The following is a 15929-nucleotide window of genomic DNA, read 5'->3' as shown; positions in this document are numbered from 1 at the left end:
CTCCCAAATGCAATTTGTTTTTATTTGCTAAACTTGTTTCCACACTTCCTTCAGAATCGGGAAAGTGAACACCAGTATTTCAAAAAAAAAAAGAAATATCCAAAAAAACCAACATCAATAAAATAGGCGTAGACATGGAAGAGGAGGAGAAACAAAAAGAGGATATGATATGAGTTAAGGGTAATACTAAAAAGCAGAGCGAAAAACAAAGGAGGGATGTTCTAACCATCACAAAGACAACGAGAGTGAAATGAGTCTAGTTTTAATATAATCGCGTCTGTAGGTATCATTCAAAAAATGCAAGTTTTTTCTTCGTCAATAAATTAATTTATCTGCAGGTTTGTTGCGGGACAGCCAAACTCCATCCGCTGTTGGTGGAAGTGGAGGGAGGCACGGTAGTGGTAGTAGACACCAGCGCACACGCAGAGGTGCCATACTTGATGGGAGTGTAAGAAGATGTCGAACCGCCCAGGGATCAGACGCTCTGGAAAATGGTTCGCATAAAAGAGAACTCCAAACAAGTAAGACGCAATGGAGTAGATCACGGGGGAGACCCAGATAAAGGTGTTAACGATGCCGCGGAGATAGGTCAGATGCAACATGGGTATAATGGAGGTGGCCCCAAGGGAGACGAAGAAAGAGACCCGGAACCACTCGCCGCCCTTCGAGTCAAACCAGGGGAGGAAAGGAACAATGGTTCCGAGTATTGCAAGAATACCGGTGCCACTCATATAGGTGTTGCGCAATAAGTCGTCGCAATAGAAACCATAGTATTCAGTGACCATGACGGACGCGCACACCAGGATCGAGATGCCAACGTAGTCGAGACATAGGCAGCACCTGACCACTTTCAGATGGGCTATAGTGAAGAGAGACCGTTAGCACCGGCAAAAAACAACTGGACTGAGCATATTCAAAACATTTATGTCCACGTACCAATGTGACAAAATGTGTGCCAGACGGTGGAGCATACAAAGCATTTCGCCGCCGCAACAAAAAACACGCCAATAACAAGTCTATCAGAGAATGTGTTGGAGAAATCCGGTGATCCCAGGGTCCACACACCTAGGATCACAAAGAAAATAAGTCCACCAAGGTGGGACCAGATGTTTCCTTTAAAAAAAAAGCGAGGGAGAGAGAAAAAAAAAAAAGAATAAGTTTAGACGGAGCAGAACGAGGCCGCCCAAGGATGAAGACACACCTGATTCATTATGGATGTAGAAAATGGAGGCAAGACACTGCCACGGTGAAGTCAAGAACCGATATCCCGACAGAATGTATTGATTATGTTGCCATTCCGCAGGGAGCTCATTGAACTTCAACAGGCGTTTTGTGCCCTCGCTTGCAGCACGCTTGATATCATCTATAGCTTCCGTAATGCATGTGTCTACTTGCTCGATGCGGCGCATTGTAGCGTCGACTGTGGCATCCATGGCTTGATCAAGATCGAGCCGTTCAAGCTCTGCATACTTTTGCTCTAGAATGCGCAGGGTAGCATCGAGTCTATCTCTAAAGGAAGAAAACTTTTTGGCGGCGGGGGGGAGCGCCTGGTCGATAAGGGACATAACAAAGGAGATCTTGTCCTGGAGGGAGAGCTCCTCGAAGTGTGAATAGCTCTCCTCCAACTGCTGTAAAACCCGATCTACATCCATCAACTTCTCATACGTGGAGTGCTCTACCTCACGCAGGCGGGCCTTGATTTTCTTGACGAGTTGCTCCACCTGCTCCTGCACGTCCACTCCCCCCAACTCCTTGCCATGGTAGGTTTCGATGAATTTTTCCATTGTTTGGGAGAAAGAAAGTGTATTAGGGTGTTTAATTAATAATAGAAGATAGAGTGGGATAAAGATAACGACGCCCCTCTTCTAAATGAGGGTGTGATAACAGAGGGATCACGAGGCTTTCAAAGGGCGATAACCAGTATCTATCTAAGAGCCTAGCAACAGGAAGAGGGAATTGAGAAGCCTGGTGTCAATCAAGGAATTGAAATAAAAAAATCTAAGAGAAAAAATACTCCGGGTCATTGCGATGCAATTTGCTGCTGCCGGAAGCATCCTGTTGACCCAATCAAGGGCTGAATCCATTCGATTCTATAGCTATATATGTCATTATTTGCCCTTTCTTCCTCTTTTCCCTCCTTAATGTTAGCAGCAGTCTGCATGCCCTTCTCCCTTCTTCTCCCCCCGGATTTTTTCGGGTATTAGGGCATAATCTCGGGCCACCTTCCACTTGGTGCTGATGGGGCCTATGGCTCTCTAAACGAGAGGGGGTTTCAGTTGGTGATTCCCAATGCATTCCTAGAAAACAGATATCGCGATTGGTGAAAACATTCACGCTGACCTCACCCCGCTCCCAGCGCTTGAATATTTTCCCTCTTGTGGGAGATCCCGCCTGAAATCCCTTTGGGGCAGGATGGCGAGAGGCTTGTAGGGGATGCCGATAGCGTAGGTTTTGTCCCGGATTCCACTAGCACTATACGCATTATTGAGAGACCAGCTGTTTTTTCTAGAAAGCATATGCATTTCGCGCCTCTTTTTTTTATTTATATGTTTTGTACCCCACGTATCAGTCAAAACTTCAGAAATTTCAAGATCCTCTAATTTATCATTTATTCGACCCCTCCGCGTGACTGGCATCGGCCGAGCCTATTGTTCTAGGTTTTTGCTCACCTCCGCCTTTCTTTCGCGCCTCTCACTATACTCTCCCCGCCTCGGAGACATCAAGACAAATCACGCCATGAATACTACAGACAGGCTTATCCTTTCTACCCATGTCAAACCCACCCATTATGACGTTACTCTCAGGCCAGACCTGGAGCGGTTCGTTTTCTCCGGGGAAGAAACGGTGCGCCTCGTGGTGAACCAGGACACGTCGGTGATCGTTTTGAACACAACTGAGATCGTAGTTTCGAGCGCTGCCTACTCTGCCACCTCCATGAAGCTAGAGCAAAGGTATTCTTGTCATTGACACGACATCCTTTTTTCGAATTAAACTCCGATTTGGTATTAGTGTCTCCGCCTCGAGCATCGAGTATGATGAGACCAAAGAGCAGTGCACCATCACATTTCCTCAGTCGCTAATGGCCGGTACAGAAGCCCTTCTTAAACTCAAGTTTACCGGAATATTAAACGACAAACTGGTGGGCTTTTATCGCTCCTCGTACAAGGACAGGGAGGGTAGAACGAAGTAAGTTGGATTCGGCCTAATTTACTCCCCTGCCGCTCACCGTTAATATTGCTGGTCTGACCCCCCGAAAGATATATGGCGACTACTCAGTTCCAAGCCACGGATGCGCGTCGTGCTTTCCCATGCTGGGACGAGCCCGCACTCAAAGCCACTTTCAACATTTCGTTGATTGTGCCCGAACCGCTCACTGCCCTCTCCAACATGCCCGTCGTAGCCGAGACCCCGCTGGGCCAGGGTCTGAAGGAAGTCAAGTTTGATCGGACTCCAGTCATGAGTACTTATGTAAAATCCCTCTCCTCGTCTCCTTTCTCCCTATTCATTTGAGAGAATAAGATTTTTGAAAATACGAACACTGATCTCGTTTGCATTAGCTTATTGCATTTGTAGTGGGGGAGCTCGAGTATCTTGAGGAGATGACCACGGGGGAATTCAATGGCCGCCCCATCAAGTGCCGAGTGTATACCACCCCCGGCCTCAAAGAACAGGGCCGTTTCGCGCTGGGGGTTGCCGCGCGTACGCTTGAATACTATGCGGAGATGTATGGCATCCCCTATCCGTTGCCGAAAGTGGACCTCATCTGCATTCCGGATTTCGGAGCTGGTGCGATGGAAAATTGGGGGCTGATCACTTACCGTAGTGCAAGGCTGCTGTATGATCCGCAGACGTCCGATGCGGAACAAAAAAAGAGCGTAGCCTATGTCGTGGATCACGAATTGCAGCATCAGTGGTTTGGAAATTTGACGACCATGGAATGGTGGTCAGGTGAGAAGCAGAAGGAGGATCCCTCACCATCTCTTCAAACCTAATCCTTGATATCTATAGACCTCTGGCTGAACGAGGGGTTTGCGACCTGGGGAGGCTGGCTTGCCGTTGATAAGGAATTCCCGGAGTGGGACGTCTGGACCCAGTTTGTCACGGGAGTGTTGCAGAGTGGGCTACGCCTCGATGCATTACGTTCCTCGCATCCCATCGAGGTAAGCAGGGGCAAGAATTCCCCCAGCGTTGCTTTACCGCCAGCTGACCCCTCCTCTTCTTCCTCTCCCCCCCCCCCCCCCTGATAGGTCCCGGTGCGCGATGCAAGTGACATCCAGCAAATCTTCGATATGATATCCTATTCTAAGGGAGCGTCTGTCATCCGTATGCTCACCAACTGGCTTGGCGTGGACGTATTCCTCGCGGGTATACGGCGGTACCTTCATCGACACATGTACGCCAACGCGACCACCGAAGATCTATGGGCAGCCCTGAGTGAAGAATCGGGGGTGGAAGTGGCTCAATTCATGTCCTTGTGGACGCGGAACATGGGCTTCCCCGTTCTGATGGTCAGCCGGGTGGCTGGGGAGGAGGGGAAAATCCGTGTGCGTCAGAATCGGTTCCTGGCCACGGGGGATGTGGAGGAGAAGGACGATCAGGTGGTGTGGATGGTGCCTCTGAACGTCCTGGCCAACGGCAAACCCGGGAGCAGTTTGACCCTCACACAGCGCGAAGAGATCTTTGCTTTGGAGGGGGAAAACCTCGATGCGTCCTCCTCGTTCGTCAAACTGAACCACCAGCACATTGGCGTGTATCGTGTCAACTACACGGCTGAGCTGTGGGCCCAACTTGGCGAGGCGGTGCGTCGCGGCGACTTGAAAAATGCCTCCGATCGGGTTGGGCTAATTGCGGACGCTGGGGCACTCGCCGTCAGCGGGTACACGAAAACGAGTAGCCTGCTCAGCCTGATTCGATGCTACGACCACGAAGACAACTACGTGGTCTGGTCGGAAATTGCCACGAATTTATCGGCACTGCGGTCTGCGTGGTACGAGCAGGATGAATCGGTCAAAAAAGGGCTGAAGGAGCTGCAGCGCGCCCTGTTCGCCAGCCTTGCCAAGGAGCTTGGATGGGAATATCCCAAGGGGGAGAACCATTTGAAGGCCCTCTTACGCACCCTGTCCTTGGCCAATGCGGCGCGTGGCGGAGAGCCAAGGTAAGCTTCCTGATCGCGGACATTTTTTTTTCCTCTTTTGTGCTTGATCCAAGCTGTTGGTTGACGGGACCGTTTTTTTTTCTGCTTCTAGCGTCATTGAGGAGGCTAAAAAGAGATTCGAACGGCTTGTAGCGGGTGATTCCAGCGCCGTGCATCCCAACATTCGCAACATTGTGTACGAGATTGTAGTTTCCAATGGCGGACATCAGGAATATGAGCAAGTTTTGAGTCTTTATCGCAAATCGAATGTGATTGACGAGAAGATGGCCGCGTTGGCAGCGCTTGGATCGGCTCGGGACCCCGAGCTGATCCAGCGGTCCCTCAAGTTTTCCATTAGTGATGAGGTGAGAGAACAGGACATTAATGTGCTGTCCGAGCCGTAAGTTTGAACTTTCTTTTATTGTTTCGTGTGGCCCCTTTCGAGGTTTGACAAGGATATTGAGAGTAATCTTATTTTCTCCGTTTTTTTTTTCTCTCCTCCCTGTCCCGTAGACTTGGTGCCAATCCTCTGGCACGAGCCCATCTCTGGGATTTCTTCCGTGAAAACTTTGAGCTTTTCTTCGCGCGCTACCATCGCTCCTGGAACCTCCTTGGAAACCTTGTTCGTGCCTCGGTAGGGAACTTTTCGTCATGGGAGCGTTTGCGTGAGGCCGAGCGCTTCTTCTCCACGCTGGACACCCGCGAGTTCGCACGTTCCCTTCAGCAGAGTCTGGAAGCGCTCCGAGTCCGAGCTAGCTGGGTAGAGCGGGATGGGCGAGACGTGGAGGAATGGCTGCAAGCAAATGGCTTTGCATGATGGATGTGGGGGGCCGCCTCTTTTTTCTTCTTCCTCTTCTTCGGGGAGCTGTATCTGATCGAGAGAGTTTGAACTAATAAAAAGCTCAATTAAACTAGATTGTGGCGAGACTGCCGAGCGAAAAGTGCGGGTGGGGCCTAAGCCGTGGGCCTATGGCAGGGTGGCTCGGCCGATTTGGCCGGAGTGATTATCTTATCAGCGCCATCATTCCCACAGAAACGAAAATGCTTATTCATTTGCAACATGCGATTTTTTTCAATGCTAAATAAAACAAGGCGGCGATTTTCATATGAAGCGGCTGAAAAGGAAATGCATCATCCGATTTGACTTTTTTGGGGGGGGGACGAGGGGCGAGAGCAAGCAAGCGCTATTCAGAAGGGGGAAGAAGAAAATGCTAAGGGAGGAAGCTGCCGGCTCCGAAAGGCACCGCGAGGGAAAAAAAATCCGAAATAGAATGGGCCATGAGAGCCTGTATTTTGCGGAACGTGAAGCGCGCGGGGATCTCGGTTGGGCAATCAAGAATCTCAAGATCCGTTCTTTCCTTATCGCCTTTGTTCCTCTTTTTCACACAACAAACCTTCGCCAGTTCCCCAACCAACTGCCCGGCTTCTCTGGGCGCGCCGCGCGGCCTTGAGCGGAGGACAGGAGGGGAGAGCCCACGGCCAGAGTCGGCGCTCAAGGCCGGGCCGCGAGCGTATCCTCGTTTTAATAAAGCGGTCGGGAGATCAGAAAGAGATCAGGGGAAAGAGAAATGAGCTGTTGTTGGGGCCTGGAGGTCGGCGAGCGGTGGTTGGTCGAGGATTGCACCACGCTTGCACAATTCCTGCAATTGGCCGGCCGACCTCTCATTTCGACCACGTTCTCCCCTCGCCCTCAACTGCAATCCCGCGCTGGTTGGTCGGGTGCTCCAGGGGAGGAATGAGGAGGGGTAAACAAACAATCTCGGGCTTTTTTTCTTTTCCCTCCCCGAACTCCTGCGTGCGATATTTAAAGGTCCTAACGTGATTGAGCCAGAAAAATTTTTCTTGTTTTCCTTTGTGGTGCTCTTTTCCCTTTTCCTTTCAAACCTCATCTCTGCTCTTTTCTAGTCCCTTCCTCCCCCCATCTTCCTCTTCCCTTCCTCTAATATATAATGTCTTCTCACAACGGTAACTATCGCCCCCCCCCCCCCACCGGCTTCTCTTGCTTGACTGGGCTGGATGTACTAACGAAAGACTTTTTGTTTACGTTTTGTGATATATCCAGGCGAAACCTTCCTCTTCACGTCCGAATCGGTTGGTGAGGGTCATCCCGACAAGATTTGCGATCAAGTCTCCGATGCCATCCTCGATGCCTGCCTTGCCCAAGATCCGCTCTCCAAGGTTGCCTGTGAGACCGCGGCTAAGACCGGTATGATCATGGTCTTTGGTGAAATCACCACCAAGGCCCAGCTCGACTACCAGGCGGTAAGTGGCAGATGGTGTTTTGGAGGCGAGATGACGCGCTGATGCTCACATCCTAACCCCCTCTTCTAGGTCATCCGCAACGCCATCAAGCAGATTGGCTACGACAGCTCCGAGAAGGGCTTCGACTACAAGACTTGCAACATCTTGGTTGCCATCGAGCAGCAGTCCCCCGATATTGCACAGGGTCTTGTGCAGCGCTCCTTCAGCGTTGAGGACATTGGTGCTGGTGACCAGGGTATCATGTTTGGCTATGCCACCGATGAGACCCCCGAGCTCATGCCCATGACCGCCGTCCTCTCCCACAAACTCAACAAGCGCATGGCCGATCTCCGCCGCGACGGCACCTGCAGCTGGATGCGCCCCGACTCCAAGACCCAGGTCACGATCGAGTACAAGAATGAGAACGGAGCCATGATCCCGCTCCGCGTCGACGCCGTGGTCATCTCCATCCAGCACGCCCCCGAGATCGAGGTGGAGGACATCCGCAAGCAGCTCCGTGAGAAGGTCATCAACGCCGTGATCCCCGCGCACCTCCTTGATGAACGCACTCGCTACCACCTCATGCCCTCGAACAAGTTCATCATCGGTGGCCCTCAGGGCGACGCCGGTCTCACTGGCCGCAAGATCATCGTCGACTCCTACGGAGGATGGGGAAGCCACGGAGGAGGCGCCTTCTCCGGAAAGGACTGGTCCAAGGTCGATCGCTCTGGAGCCTACACCGCCCGCTGGATCGCCAAGTCGCTCGTCGCGGCCGGTCTCGCCCGCCGCTGCCTTGTCCAGCTCTCCTATGCCATCGGTGTCCCCGAGCCCGTGTCCGTGTACGTCGACACCTACGGGACCGGCAAGAAGTCCGACGCCGAGCTCCTCGACATCATCAAGAAGAACTGGGACTTGCGCCCCGGTAAGATCGTGCAGGACTTGGACCTCTTCAAGCCCGTATACCAGAAGACGGCATGCTATGGCCATTTCGGTCGCGAGGAATTCACTTGGGGTAAGTGATGTTGGACCCCTTTTGGGGGAGGTCGACCCGGTTTTGTGGAACTAATGGATGTCTTTTTTTCTTTCTCCTTGTAGAACAACCCAAGAAGCTTCAGTTCTAAGCTTAGGGTGGGCTCTCCCCCCCCCCCTCCCTCTCATAACCGTTATATATAAGCATTTTATATATATATTTTTCTTTTTATTTGTTTTCTTTTTACATATTACCCGTTCTGAGGCAGCTTCAACTCTGCTTTGGACCAAAATACTCGGGATCATGGACCCTCTTTCTTCATTCCTTTACTATTGGTGTGTGTTTATGTTTGATTTTTCTTTTGTATTTTGTTTCTATAGAAGTACACGGCGGAAAAGACAAAACTGGAATTTTTTTTTAGCTTAACTTTGGTTTTCATTTTTGCTTCCCCCAACCCCCCTACCCCCTTTGACACGATTTTTTTTTTCCTTCATACTTATGGAGGAGGAAGAGGATGCGCCGTCTCAACACGGCAATAATAATAATAATAACCATCATAATAACAAACATGAGGATGATGAGATCGTGGGTGCAAATATGCCTGGCTACTTTTAGGCGGCACTTTTACCCTTTGGCTTAGAGGCCAAGAGGTCTTGGCCTCGGAAGATCGCATCCTAGGGGACGATGCCATCGGAAGGGAAGGCCAGCGCAGCCGCTATTATTAACCGTGGATCCAGATAACCAATCTCTCGGCCGAAAAATTCTTTTTCATGTGGGCGGGCAATCTCGGAGAATCAATGGGAGGCAATTTTCGTTAGGTCATGTTCGTTATTAATTTTTCCATGATACAAACAGCCCTCCCCCTCGGACTCCAACCCTGATACCTTACCCCGAATAGCAATAAGCAAGCCCTAAATAAGACCGCATTCCATCCCCCCCCCCCCTTTATTTCACATCCGTCCAAAAGGCCAACCCGCAGACTAACTAGAGGACATGGGCGCACTTTCGAAGGAGCAGCAGCTGCCGCCATGGGGACATGCGCTGGCAGGCGCAGGAGGAGCGGCGATCTCGCTGATATGCATCTATCCACTTGACATGTAATATCATCCTTCCTTGCTATGCATCTCCCGATCCATCTCCGTCAACCGATGCTGACTGATGATCTTTTCTTTTCTTCCCCCCTCCCCCTCCCACTCTAGCATTAAGACCCGGCTCCAGGTTCAGAGCAAAACTGACGGCCAGTCGCAGCATTACGCCTCGACGGTGGAGGGCATTCGGCACATCCTCCGGGAGGAAGGCCCCCTGGGCCTGTTTGCGGGGCTGCCGGCAGCCCTCATTGGGGTTGTGGCTCAGAGCTTTGCCTACTTCTACTTCTACACGATCATCCGGCAGCGGTACCAGAAGCGGCTGGGGACGCTCTCCACGGCCACGGAGCTGTGGGTGGGGGCGGTGGCGGGGGCGCTGACGCAGCTGTTCACCCTGCCGATCAACGTCATCACCACGCGGCAGCAGACCCTGCCGCCGGAGGAGCGGAAGTCGCTGCTGGAGACGGGGCAGGAGATCGTGCGGCAGGAGGGGTGGGCCACGCTTTGGAAGGGCCTGCGGGCGTCGCTCGTGCTCACGGTCAACCCCGCCATCACGTACGGGATGTTCGAGCGGGTGAAGGCGCTGGTGCTGAGGCGGCTGGGGCGAAAGGACCTCACGCCGGGCCTGGCGTTCTTCGTGGGGGCGACGTCCAAGACGCTTGCCACCGTCGTGACCTACCCCTACATCATGGCCAAGGTGCGGATGCAGTGGAAGGCGCCGCGCGGGGTCAAGATGACACCCTACCGGTCGGGGATCGATGTGCTGACGAGGGTCTACAAAAGCGAGGGAGTGTCCGGATGGTACAAGGTAAGGGATTGCCGAGAGGAGGTTGCGCCCTCCACGAGCGATGGTGACTGATTGGCGGAGGCCCTCTTTTTTTTCTTGATGCCCCATTAGGGAATGCAAGCACAAATCACCAAGGCCGTCCTCTCGCAGGCATTGCTCTTCATGATCAAGGAGGAGCTGACGGAGTACACCCTCTTCTTCATCCTATTAGCCAGGCGGATGTCACGGAACCCAAAGGCCGTATGACCGGCCACGGATAGACTCGGGCTCTGCCCCTCTCCCCCTCCCCCCGCTCCTCTCTCTCTTTCTCTCTCTCTCTCCCCCAACCTCTATACACACGACTATACACATTTGTGAAACGATTCTGATTTGTTCTTTTACTTATATATATATAATAGATAAGGCCATTGCAGTGAAAGATTATGATTGAGTAATGAAAAGAAGGAATAAAAACAACAACCCAATTATACAGCACAATGGATTAGGTACTAGTAAACGAAAACCAAACAGCGACGGCTACGCTAAATATGGGGATAGATATATAAAAAAAATGAGAGAGGGGGGAAGAGGGACTAGACATGCATGTCCGTGGAAGGAGAGGGGGACGGGGGACAATCAAGGAGAGACACAGACCAAAATAAGAATAACTTAAGGGTTACATCCAACCAACATGAGATTAAGGAGACCAAAAGAGAATTAGTAAGACTGCAAAAATGAAAAAAAAACAGTTGAATTAGTGATGACCACCATGGCGACGGCCATGGCACTGGGGGGTGGGATCTCCACCGCAGAATGCGCGCTTCTTCAGCTCTGCGTCATCCTTTTTGGAATCGGATGGCACGGGGACGGCCCAGCACACCGTGGCGACGGCGAGCAGGATCACTCCTAGCACCAAAATGCGCGACATTGAATGATGGGATTAGCTGCTGGTGTTGCAAGGAACAAGGCAAGAGGGGGGCAGGGGGGAGAAGGCGCGAGAAGAGCAAGCAAAGAGGCTGGCGGCCCTAAATAGCAAGAGGAAGGGGAAGGGGAGCTCTCGTGAGAAGGGGTTGGGTGCGTGAGGAAAATGGGATCAAGACCAGGTGGAAATGAAAATGAAATTTAATAAGTCCAAATCCGGCCGGGGAAATGCACCAATCAGGGGCGGGCGGGTAGGTTGGAAACCTAGGCATGGATGGCGTGATCCGCCCGAGGGTGCGCGCGCTGGTTGGTGACGGGGGAAGGCGAGGCCCACGTTGTGGGCGAGCGGGCAGGGGATTTGGGGGGGATGAGTTTGAAAGCTTATCGGGCGCGTCGAATGGGCACGGCGGGCCCTTCTGGCCTGTCAGAACCCCCTCTCGGAGTGCCATTTGCATGTTTCAGACCGGCCCCGTGCTTTGCAAGGAGAGCACAGGATAAGGGCCAGGGCCTTGGGATGCGTGCTCGGGCGACGCGAGCAGGATGGATCGCGTGACGCAAATGAACCGCTCCCAGGGACCGGCCCAGCGGTGTCGAAACCCCCCCGGCGCACGGGGGTGATGACAGCGGGTAGCAGGCAGCCAGGCCTGAGAACCTGGATGCCGGTTTCACAGCACCATCGCACAAAGCGTCCAGCGTTTGTTTGTTAGCGCGCAGGGAGCCGGGCGGCCCGATTAGATAATGACCCACGGCCTGCCCCTAAGCTGTCCAGCCGCTGCTCTGTTCGCGGGAGCCCAGCCCTCCCGGTTCCCTTTTGTGTCCGCTGGAGATAAGGTTTGCTTAGCCGCACAGTCACCTTCAAAAAGGCAGTCCGTGTCCACATGCGTCCTCTATTTTAAGTACTTGCCTTTGCCGTGCTCCCCCTCCGTTGCTCTGCACGATTTGCCCATTGCATTTGCAAACAGCCTCTCCCCATTGCCTTTCCCCTCCGTCATTGCCATAGCCCCTGCCCTTGCCGCCTGCTGCCCTTGCTTTTTCTGCTCATTCCCCCTTCCAGCTGCTCAGCCCTGAATACTTCTCATTTTGCGTTGCGCCATTACCCTTGCTCCATGAGTGAAATGTACAAACAGCCCTCGCTGAATGCCCTCATCACCAACCACTCCCCCTCCCCCATTCCCTCCCCCACATCTCCATTTTCCATAGATTCACCCAGGCTGGACGAGTATGGGATGGGGGCCATGATGCTGCAGCCCCCAGCCATGCAAACCCCAAGCAAGTCCAACAATCCTAGCAACCAAAACACATTCGTACATAAATTGTATAAGTAAGCATCGAGCATGGAATGTCCATTTCATCCGGCCCTGATAACTGACCTCTCCCCTTCTCCCTTCCCTCCCCCCCCCCCCTCTCTTTAGTATGGTCAATGATAACAAGCATAATCATCTCTTAGCGTGGAACTACCTGGGCACCTCATTCATTGTGTGTAATATTGCGGAATTCTCAAGACAAGTCCTCCCCCTCCACTTCAAACACAACAACTTCTCGAGCTTTGTCCGGCAACTGAACATGTAAGTAGGCCCCATCGGCAGAGTCTAGTATTGTGGAGAGGAGTTGGCTGACCTTTTCCCCCTCCCCCTAGGTATGGCTTCCACAAGGTCAACAAATCGCCGCGCGGGCAACGCACCAACTCGGAAAATCAGATATGGGAGTTCAGCCATAGCCGGTTCCTGCGCGGGCGCCCCGACCTCCTTGAGGAGATCAAGCGGAAGGCCCTCGACGAGACCCGCCGTGACGCCTGCGACCTTCAGTCGCACGTGGCCATGATGCAGGTGTCCCAGCAGGATATGATGCAGCAAATGTCGGCGCTGCAGGAGAACCTGGGCGAGATGATGCGCGTGCTGAACGAGACGCGCCGGCGGCAAGCGATGCAGCAGCAGATGCTAAAGAGTTTAATGGAGCACGTCACGCGCCAGCCAAGCGTCGCCTCCGCCACCCCCTCCAATGGACACTTCGAGCAACCCCACTTGAAGGAGAGCGACCGCCCCTCGATATTTATTTCCACCCCCACCGACTCCTCCCACCAGCAAATCCTCTATAACCTGTACTCCGGCGCCACCCCCGCTGCTAATGATACCACGCCCATCCATTCCTCCGCCCCCCCCGCCGCCCCCGCCACCCCCATCCTCCCCGCCGCCCCCGCCACCCCCATCCTCCCCGCCAAGATCGGGGCCGCCCCCCTCGGCGATAGCATCGACTTCTATTCCCAAGGGCTTGCGATGCCCCACCACCCCATGCTTAATTCCCATGCTACCACGAACGTGACCACCGGATGACTTCAACCCGACTCACTCCTCCGCATGTGTAGCGAGGGGAGCGCGGGTGCAACATCGAATGGCACGGAAGAGGCAACCGCGGTTCCGCCGGGGACTGCAGCCGGGGCGACCCGTTTTAATATATAACACAGTATAAAGCTATACATATATACAAGGACAATATCCTGCATTGCTTTGATGTCTTTATTTTGTTTTTTGTGTTTGTTTGTTTGTGTGTGTGTGTGTTTGTGTGTGTGCTTTTTCTTGATGGACACTCCAAGACCTATGACCTTTGTAGAATAAAACCAACGATTTCAGAGACGGGTGGACGGGATCCATATCCAAGCAAAAAGCATGACTGTGATTGAAGGCCTCCGAATCAAACAAGGCCGGGGGCGTCGACGGCGGGCTCCTTCACGGCCCCTATATCAAAACAGGGCGGCCCATGGCGAGCAAGACACGGGAGGGGGGGGGGAGACGTCGTGGTCGAAACTCGCATGATTTGCTTCAAACTCCTCCCCCCCACCTCATCGATTTTGGGGCCGAGAGAATTCGGAGCCAGCCAGATCCAGCTTAGACATAGTAATGATGAGAAAAAATTAATTGCTCACTTTCCCATTCGCCTGCGGACAGGGGCAAGGTTAGGTAACCCCTCGTCCTCTTGGCCTGTTCTCTTGATATTACTACTTTTCATACTCTCCTATTCATTGCATTCTTCCCTTCTCGCCCCTTTTTCCCCCGTGCCAACGTGCCAGCCTTCTCTATCCTAAACGACTAACCGGTAATGAACCGAATCCAGAGCCTAGCGCGGCTGCGGATGCTCCCGCAAGCTCTCACAAGCCGTACCCCGACCACAGTAAGTATTGTTCTTCTCCACCCCGATGGCAACATGGTAACCTCTTGGTATTGATGGAATGGCGACTCCTAAGATTCGCTGCTTGAGTGCGACAAGCTCGAGATTCGCCGGGAAAAAGGTAAGGGGTCCACTGTGCTTGTGAAAAGAGAGGGCCACTTACCCCATGATTTCCTAGACGCATCTAGATGCTGAGACAAACCCGGAGACCGCTCAAGCCCTCAAACGCTATGCCCAGTATACGGTCAATGTCTATGCGCGCCCCCCGTTAATCTTCACCCACGGCAAGGGCTGCTACGTCTTTGACAGCGCTAATCGCCGTTACCTCGACTTTACCGCCGGGATCTCGGTCAATGCCCTGGGCCATGCCGATCCCGAGGTCGCCCAGACGCTGTACGAGCAGGCCAATCGGGTCGTCCACCTGTCGAATCTCTACCACAATGAGCATGCCGGGGAACTGGCCCAGCAATTGATCGAGGCCGCCCCCGGAATGCAGCGGGTGTTCTTTTCCAACTCGGGCACTGAGGCCAATGAGGGCGCGCTGAAGTTTGCCCGAAAGTGGGGGAAACATCTAGCGGAACAGGATGGAAGGACGCGCTGGGAGATTGTTTCGTTCGAGGGCGGCTTCCATGGCCGCTCCATGGGCGCCCTCTCCGTGACCCCCAACCCAAAGTATCAGAAGCCATTCGCCCCGCTGATCCCAGGAGTGAAGCACGGGCGCTACAACGACGTCGCCGGCATCCGCGAGCTAATCACACCAGAGACGTGTGCGGTGATCGTGGAGCCCATCCAGGGCGAGGGCGGCGTACACGTTGCGAGCGAAGAGTTCTTGCGTGAGCTGCGGCGTAAATGCGATGAGGTGGGCGCGCTCTTGATCTTCGATGAGATCCAGGTAGATGGCCGTTGGGAGGATTTGCTCTGCACATCGCATGCTTACTAACCCTTCTTCTTTGGATCCCCTCTCCCTAATAGTGCGGCCTATCTCGCACCGGCAAGGTCTGGGCCCACCAGCACCTGCAGGAAGACATTCGGCCCGACATCTTGACCGTCGCAAAGCCCCTGGCGAACGGCGTCCCCATCGGCGCCATTCTGGTCAGCGAAAGGGTGGCTGATGTGATCAAGCTAGGTGAGCAAGCCATCCACGGCCGGACGGATGGAAGGGAATTGATTCTTTTTTGGGCCACGGTTACTGATTTGCTTTGTGATAGGGGAACACGGGACCACGTTTGGCGGCAATCCGCTCGCCTGTAGCGTCGCGCGCAAGGTCTTCTCCCGCCTCAGCAGCCAGCCGGTCCTCGACAACGTGCGCACCGTCGGCGACCACCTGCGGGCGCGCCTCGACACGCTTCGGCAGAAATACCCCTCGCTCATCACGGAGATCCGCGGGAGAGGCTTGATTCTGGGCGTGCAGTTCACGCGCGACCCCACCCCGCTCACCAACCTGGCGCGCGAGCGCGGGCTGCTCATCATCACCGCGGGCAAAAACACCATTCGGGTGGTGCCGCCGCTGGTGCTGACACGTGAAGAGGCTGACCAGGGAGTTCGGATTTTGGAGGAGGCGGTTGAGGAGTTTCACCAGCAGCTGTAGGCTGGGGGGGCAAATAAAATAGCCGCGCGACTGCGCTGTTTTGATTTTGTGTTCTATTTTGG

At 53.5% G+C, this 15929-nt stretch overlaps 8 protein-coding genes across 8 annotated transcripts; 6 read left to right on the top strand and 2 right to left on the bottom strand.

Annotated features, from left to right (window-relative positions):
- Positions 1–323: 323 nt before the first annotated feature.
- On the bottom strand, positions 324–1784 carry VTP21DRAFT_8587 (uncharacterized protein; the record flags this gene model as incomplete). Its single annotated transcript, XM_069399453.1, has 3 exons — positions 324–859; positions 937–1113; positions 1202–1784. 3 exons carry the CDS (start codon positions 1782–1784, stop codon positions 324–326), a joined length of 1296 nt encoding a protein of 431 aa, XP_069254869.1.
- Positions 1785–2736: 952 nt separating this feature from the next.
- VTP21DRAFT_8586 (uncharacterized protein) lies at positions 2737–5951 on the top strand (the record flags this gene model as incomplete). The annotated part of the gene is made up of 8 exons (XM_069399452.1): positions 2737–2951; positions 3010–3186; positions 3258–3468; positions 3558–3948; positions 4009–4160; positions 4248–5155; positions 5247–5534; positions 5648–5951. The coding sequence occupies 8 exons, from the start codon at positions 2737–2739 to the stop codon at positions 5949–5951; spliced, it is 2646 nt and encodes an 881-aa protein (XP_069254868.1).
- Positions 5952–6405: 454 nt separating this feature from the next.
- Positions 6406–7039, top strand: VTP21DRAFT_8585 (uncharacterized protein; the record flags this gene model as incomplete). Its single annotated transcript, XM_069399451.1, has 3 exons — positions 6406–6457; positions 6538–6879; positions 6945–7039. 3 exons carry the CDS (start codon positions 6406–6408, stop codon positions 7037–7039), a joined length of 489 nt encoding a protein of 162 aa, XP_069254867.1.
- A 44-nt stretch (positions 7040–7083) lies between these two features.
- On the top strand, positions 7084–8496 carry VTP21DRAFT_8584 (uncharacterized protein; the record flags this gene model as incomplete). Its single annotated transcript, XM_069399450.1, has 4 exons — positions 7084–7099; positions 7197–7396; positions 7466–8387; positions 8471–8496. 4 exons carry the CDS (start codon positions 7084–7086, stop codon positions 8494–8496), a joined length of 1164 nt encoding a protein of 387 aa, XP_069254866.1.
- An 842-nt stretch (positions 8497–9338) lies between these two features.
- VTP21DRAFT_8583 (uncharacterized protein) lies at positions 9339–10463 on the top strand (the record flags this gene model as incomplete). The annotated part of the gene is made up of 3 exons (XM_069399449.1): positions 9339–9442; positions 9545–10238; positions 10329–10463. The coding sequence occupies 3 exons, from the start codon at positions 9339–9341 to the stop codon at positions 10461–10463; spliced, it is 933 nt and encodes a 310-aa protein (XP_069254865.1).
- Positions 10464–10950: 487 nt separating this feature from the next.
- On the bottom strand, positions 10951–11997 carry VTP21DRAFT_8582 (uncharacterized protein; the record flags this gene model as incomplete). Its single annotated transcript, XM_069399448.1, has 4 exons — positions 10951–11102; positions 11352–11497; positions 11549–11761; positions 11861–11997. 4 exons carry the CDS (start codon positions 11995–11997, stop codon positions 10951–10953), a joined length of 648 nt encoding a protein of 215 aa, XP_069254864.1.
- Positions 11998–12223: 226 nt separating this feature from the next.
- On the top strand, positions 12224–13447 carry VTP21DRAFT_8581 (uncharacterized protein; the record flags this gene model as incomplete). The annotated part of the gene is made up of 3 exons (XM_069399447.1): positions 12224–12438; positions 12530–12682; positions 12754–13447. The coding sequence occupies 3 exons, from the start codon at positions 12224–12226 to the stop codon at positions 13445–13447; spliced, it is 1062 nt and encodes a 353-aa protein (XP_069254863.1).
- Positions 13448–14210: 763 nt separating this feature from the next.
- Positions 14211–15867, top strand: VTP21DRAFT_8580 (uncharacterized protein; the record flags this gene model as incomplete). The annotated part of the gene is made up of 5 exons (XM_069399446.1): positions 14211–14282; positions 14356–14400; positions 14458–15171; positions 15252–15405; positions 15488–15867. The coding sequence occupies 5 exons, from the start codon at positions 14211–14213 to the stop codon at positions 15865–15867; spliced, it is 1365 nt and encodes a 454-aa protein (XP_069254862.1).
- Positions 15868–15929: the final 62 nt, after the last annotated feature.

The sequence above is a fragment of the Calcarisporiella thermophila genome (assembly GCF_041956535.1).
Source record: "Calcarisporiella thermophila strain CBS 279.70 unplaced genomic scaffold VTP21scaffold_4, whole genome shotgun sequence".
NCBI lineage: Eukaryota > Fungi > Calcarisporiellomycota > Calcarisporiellomycetes > Calcarisporiellales > Calcarisporiellaceae > Calcarisporiella > Calcarisporiella thermophila.
The sequence above is the reverse complement of the archived record's forward strand: the minus strand, read 5'-3'. Positions and strand labels throughout refer to the sequence as shown.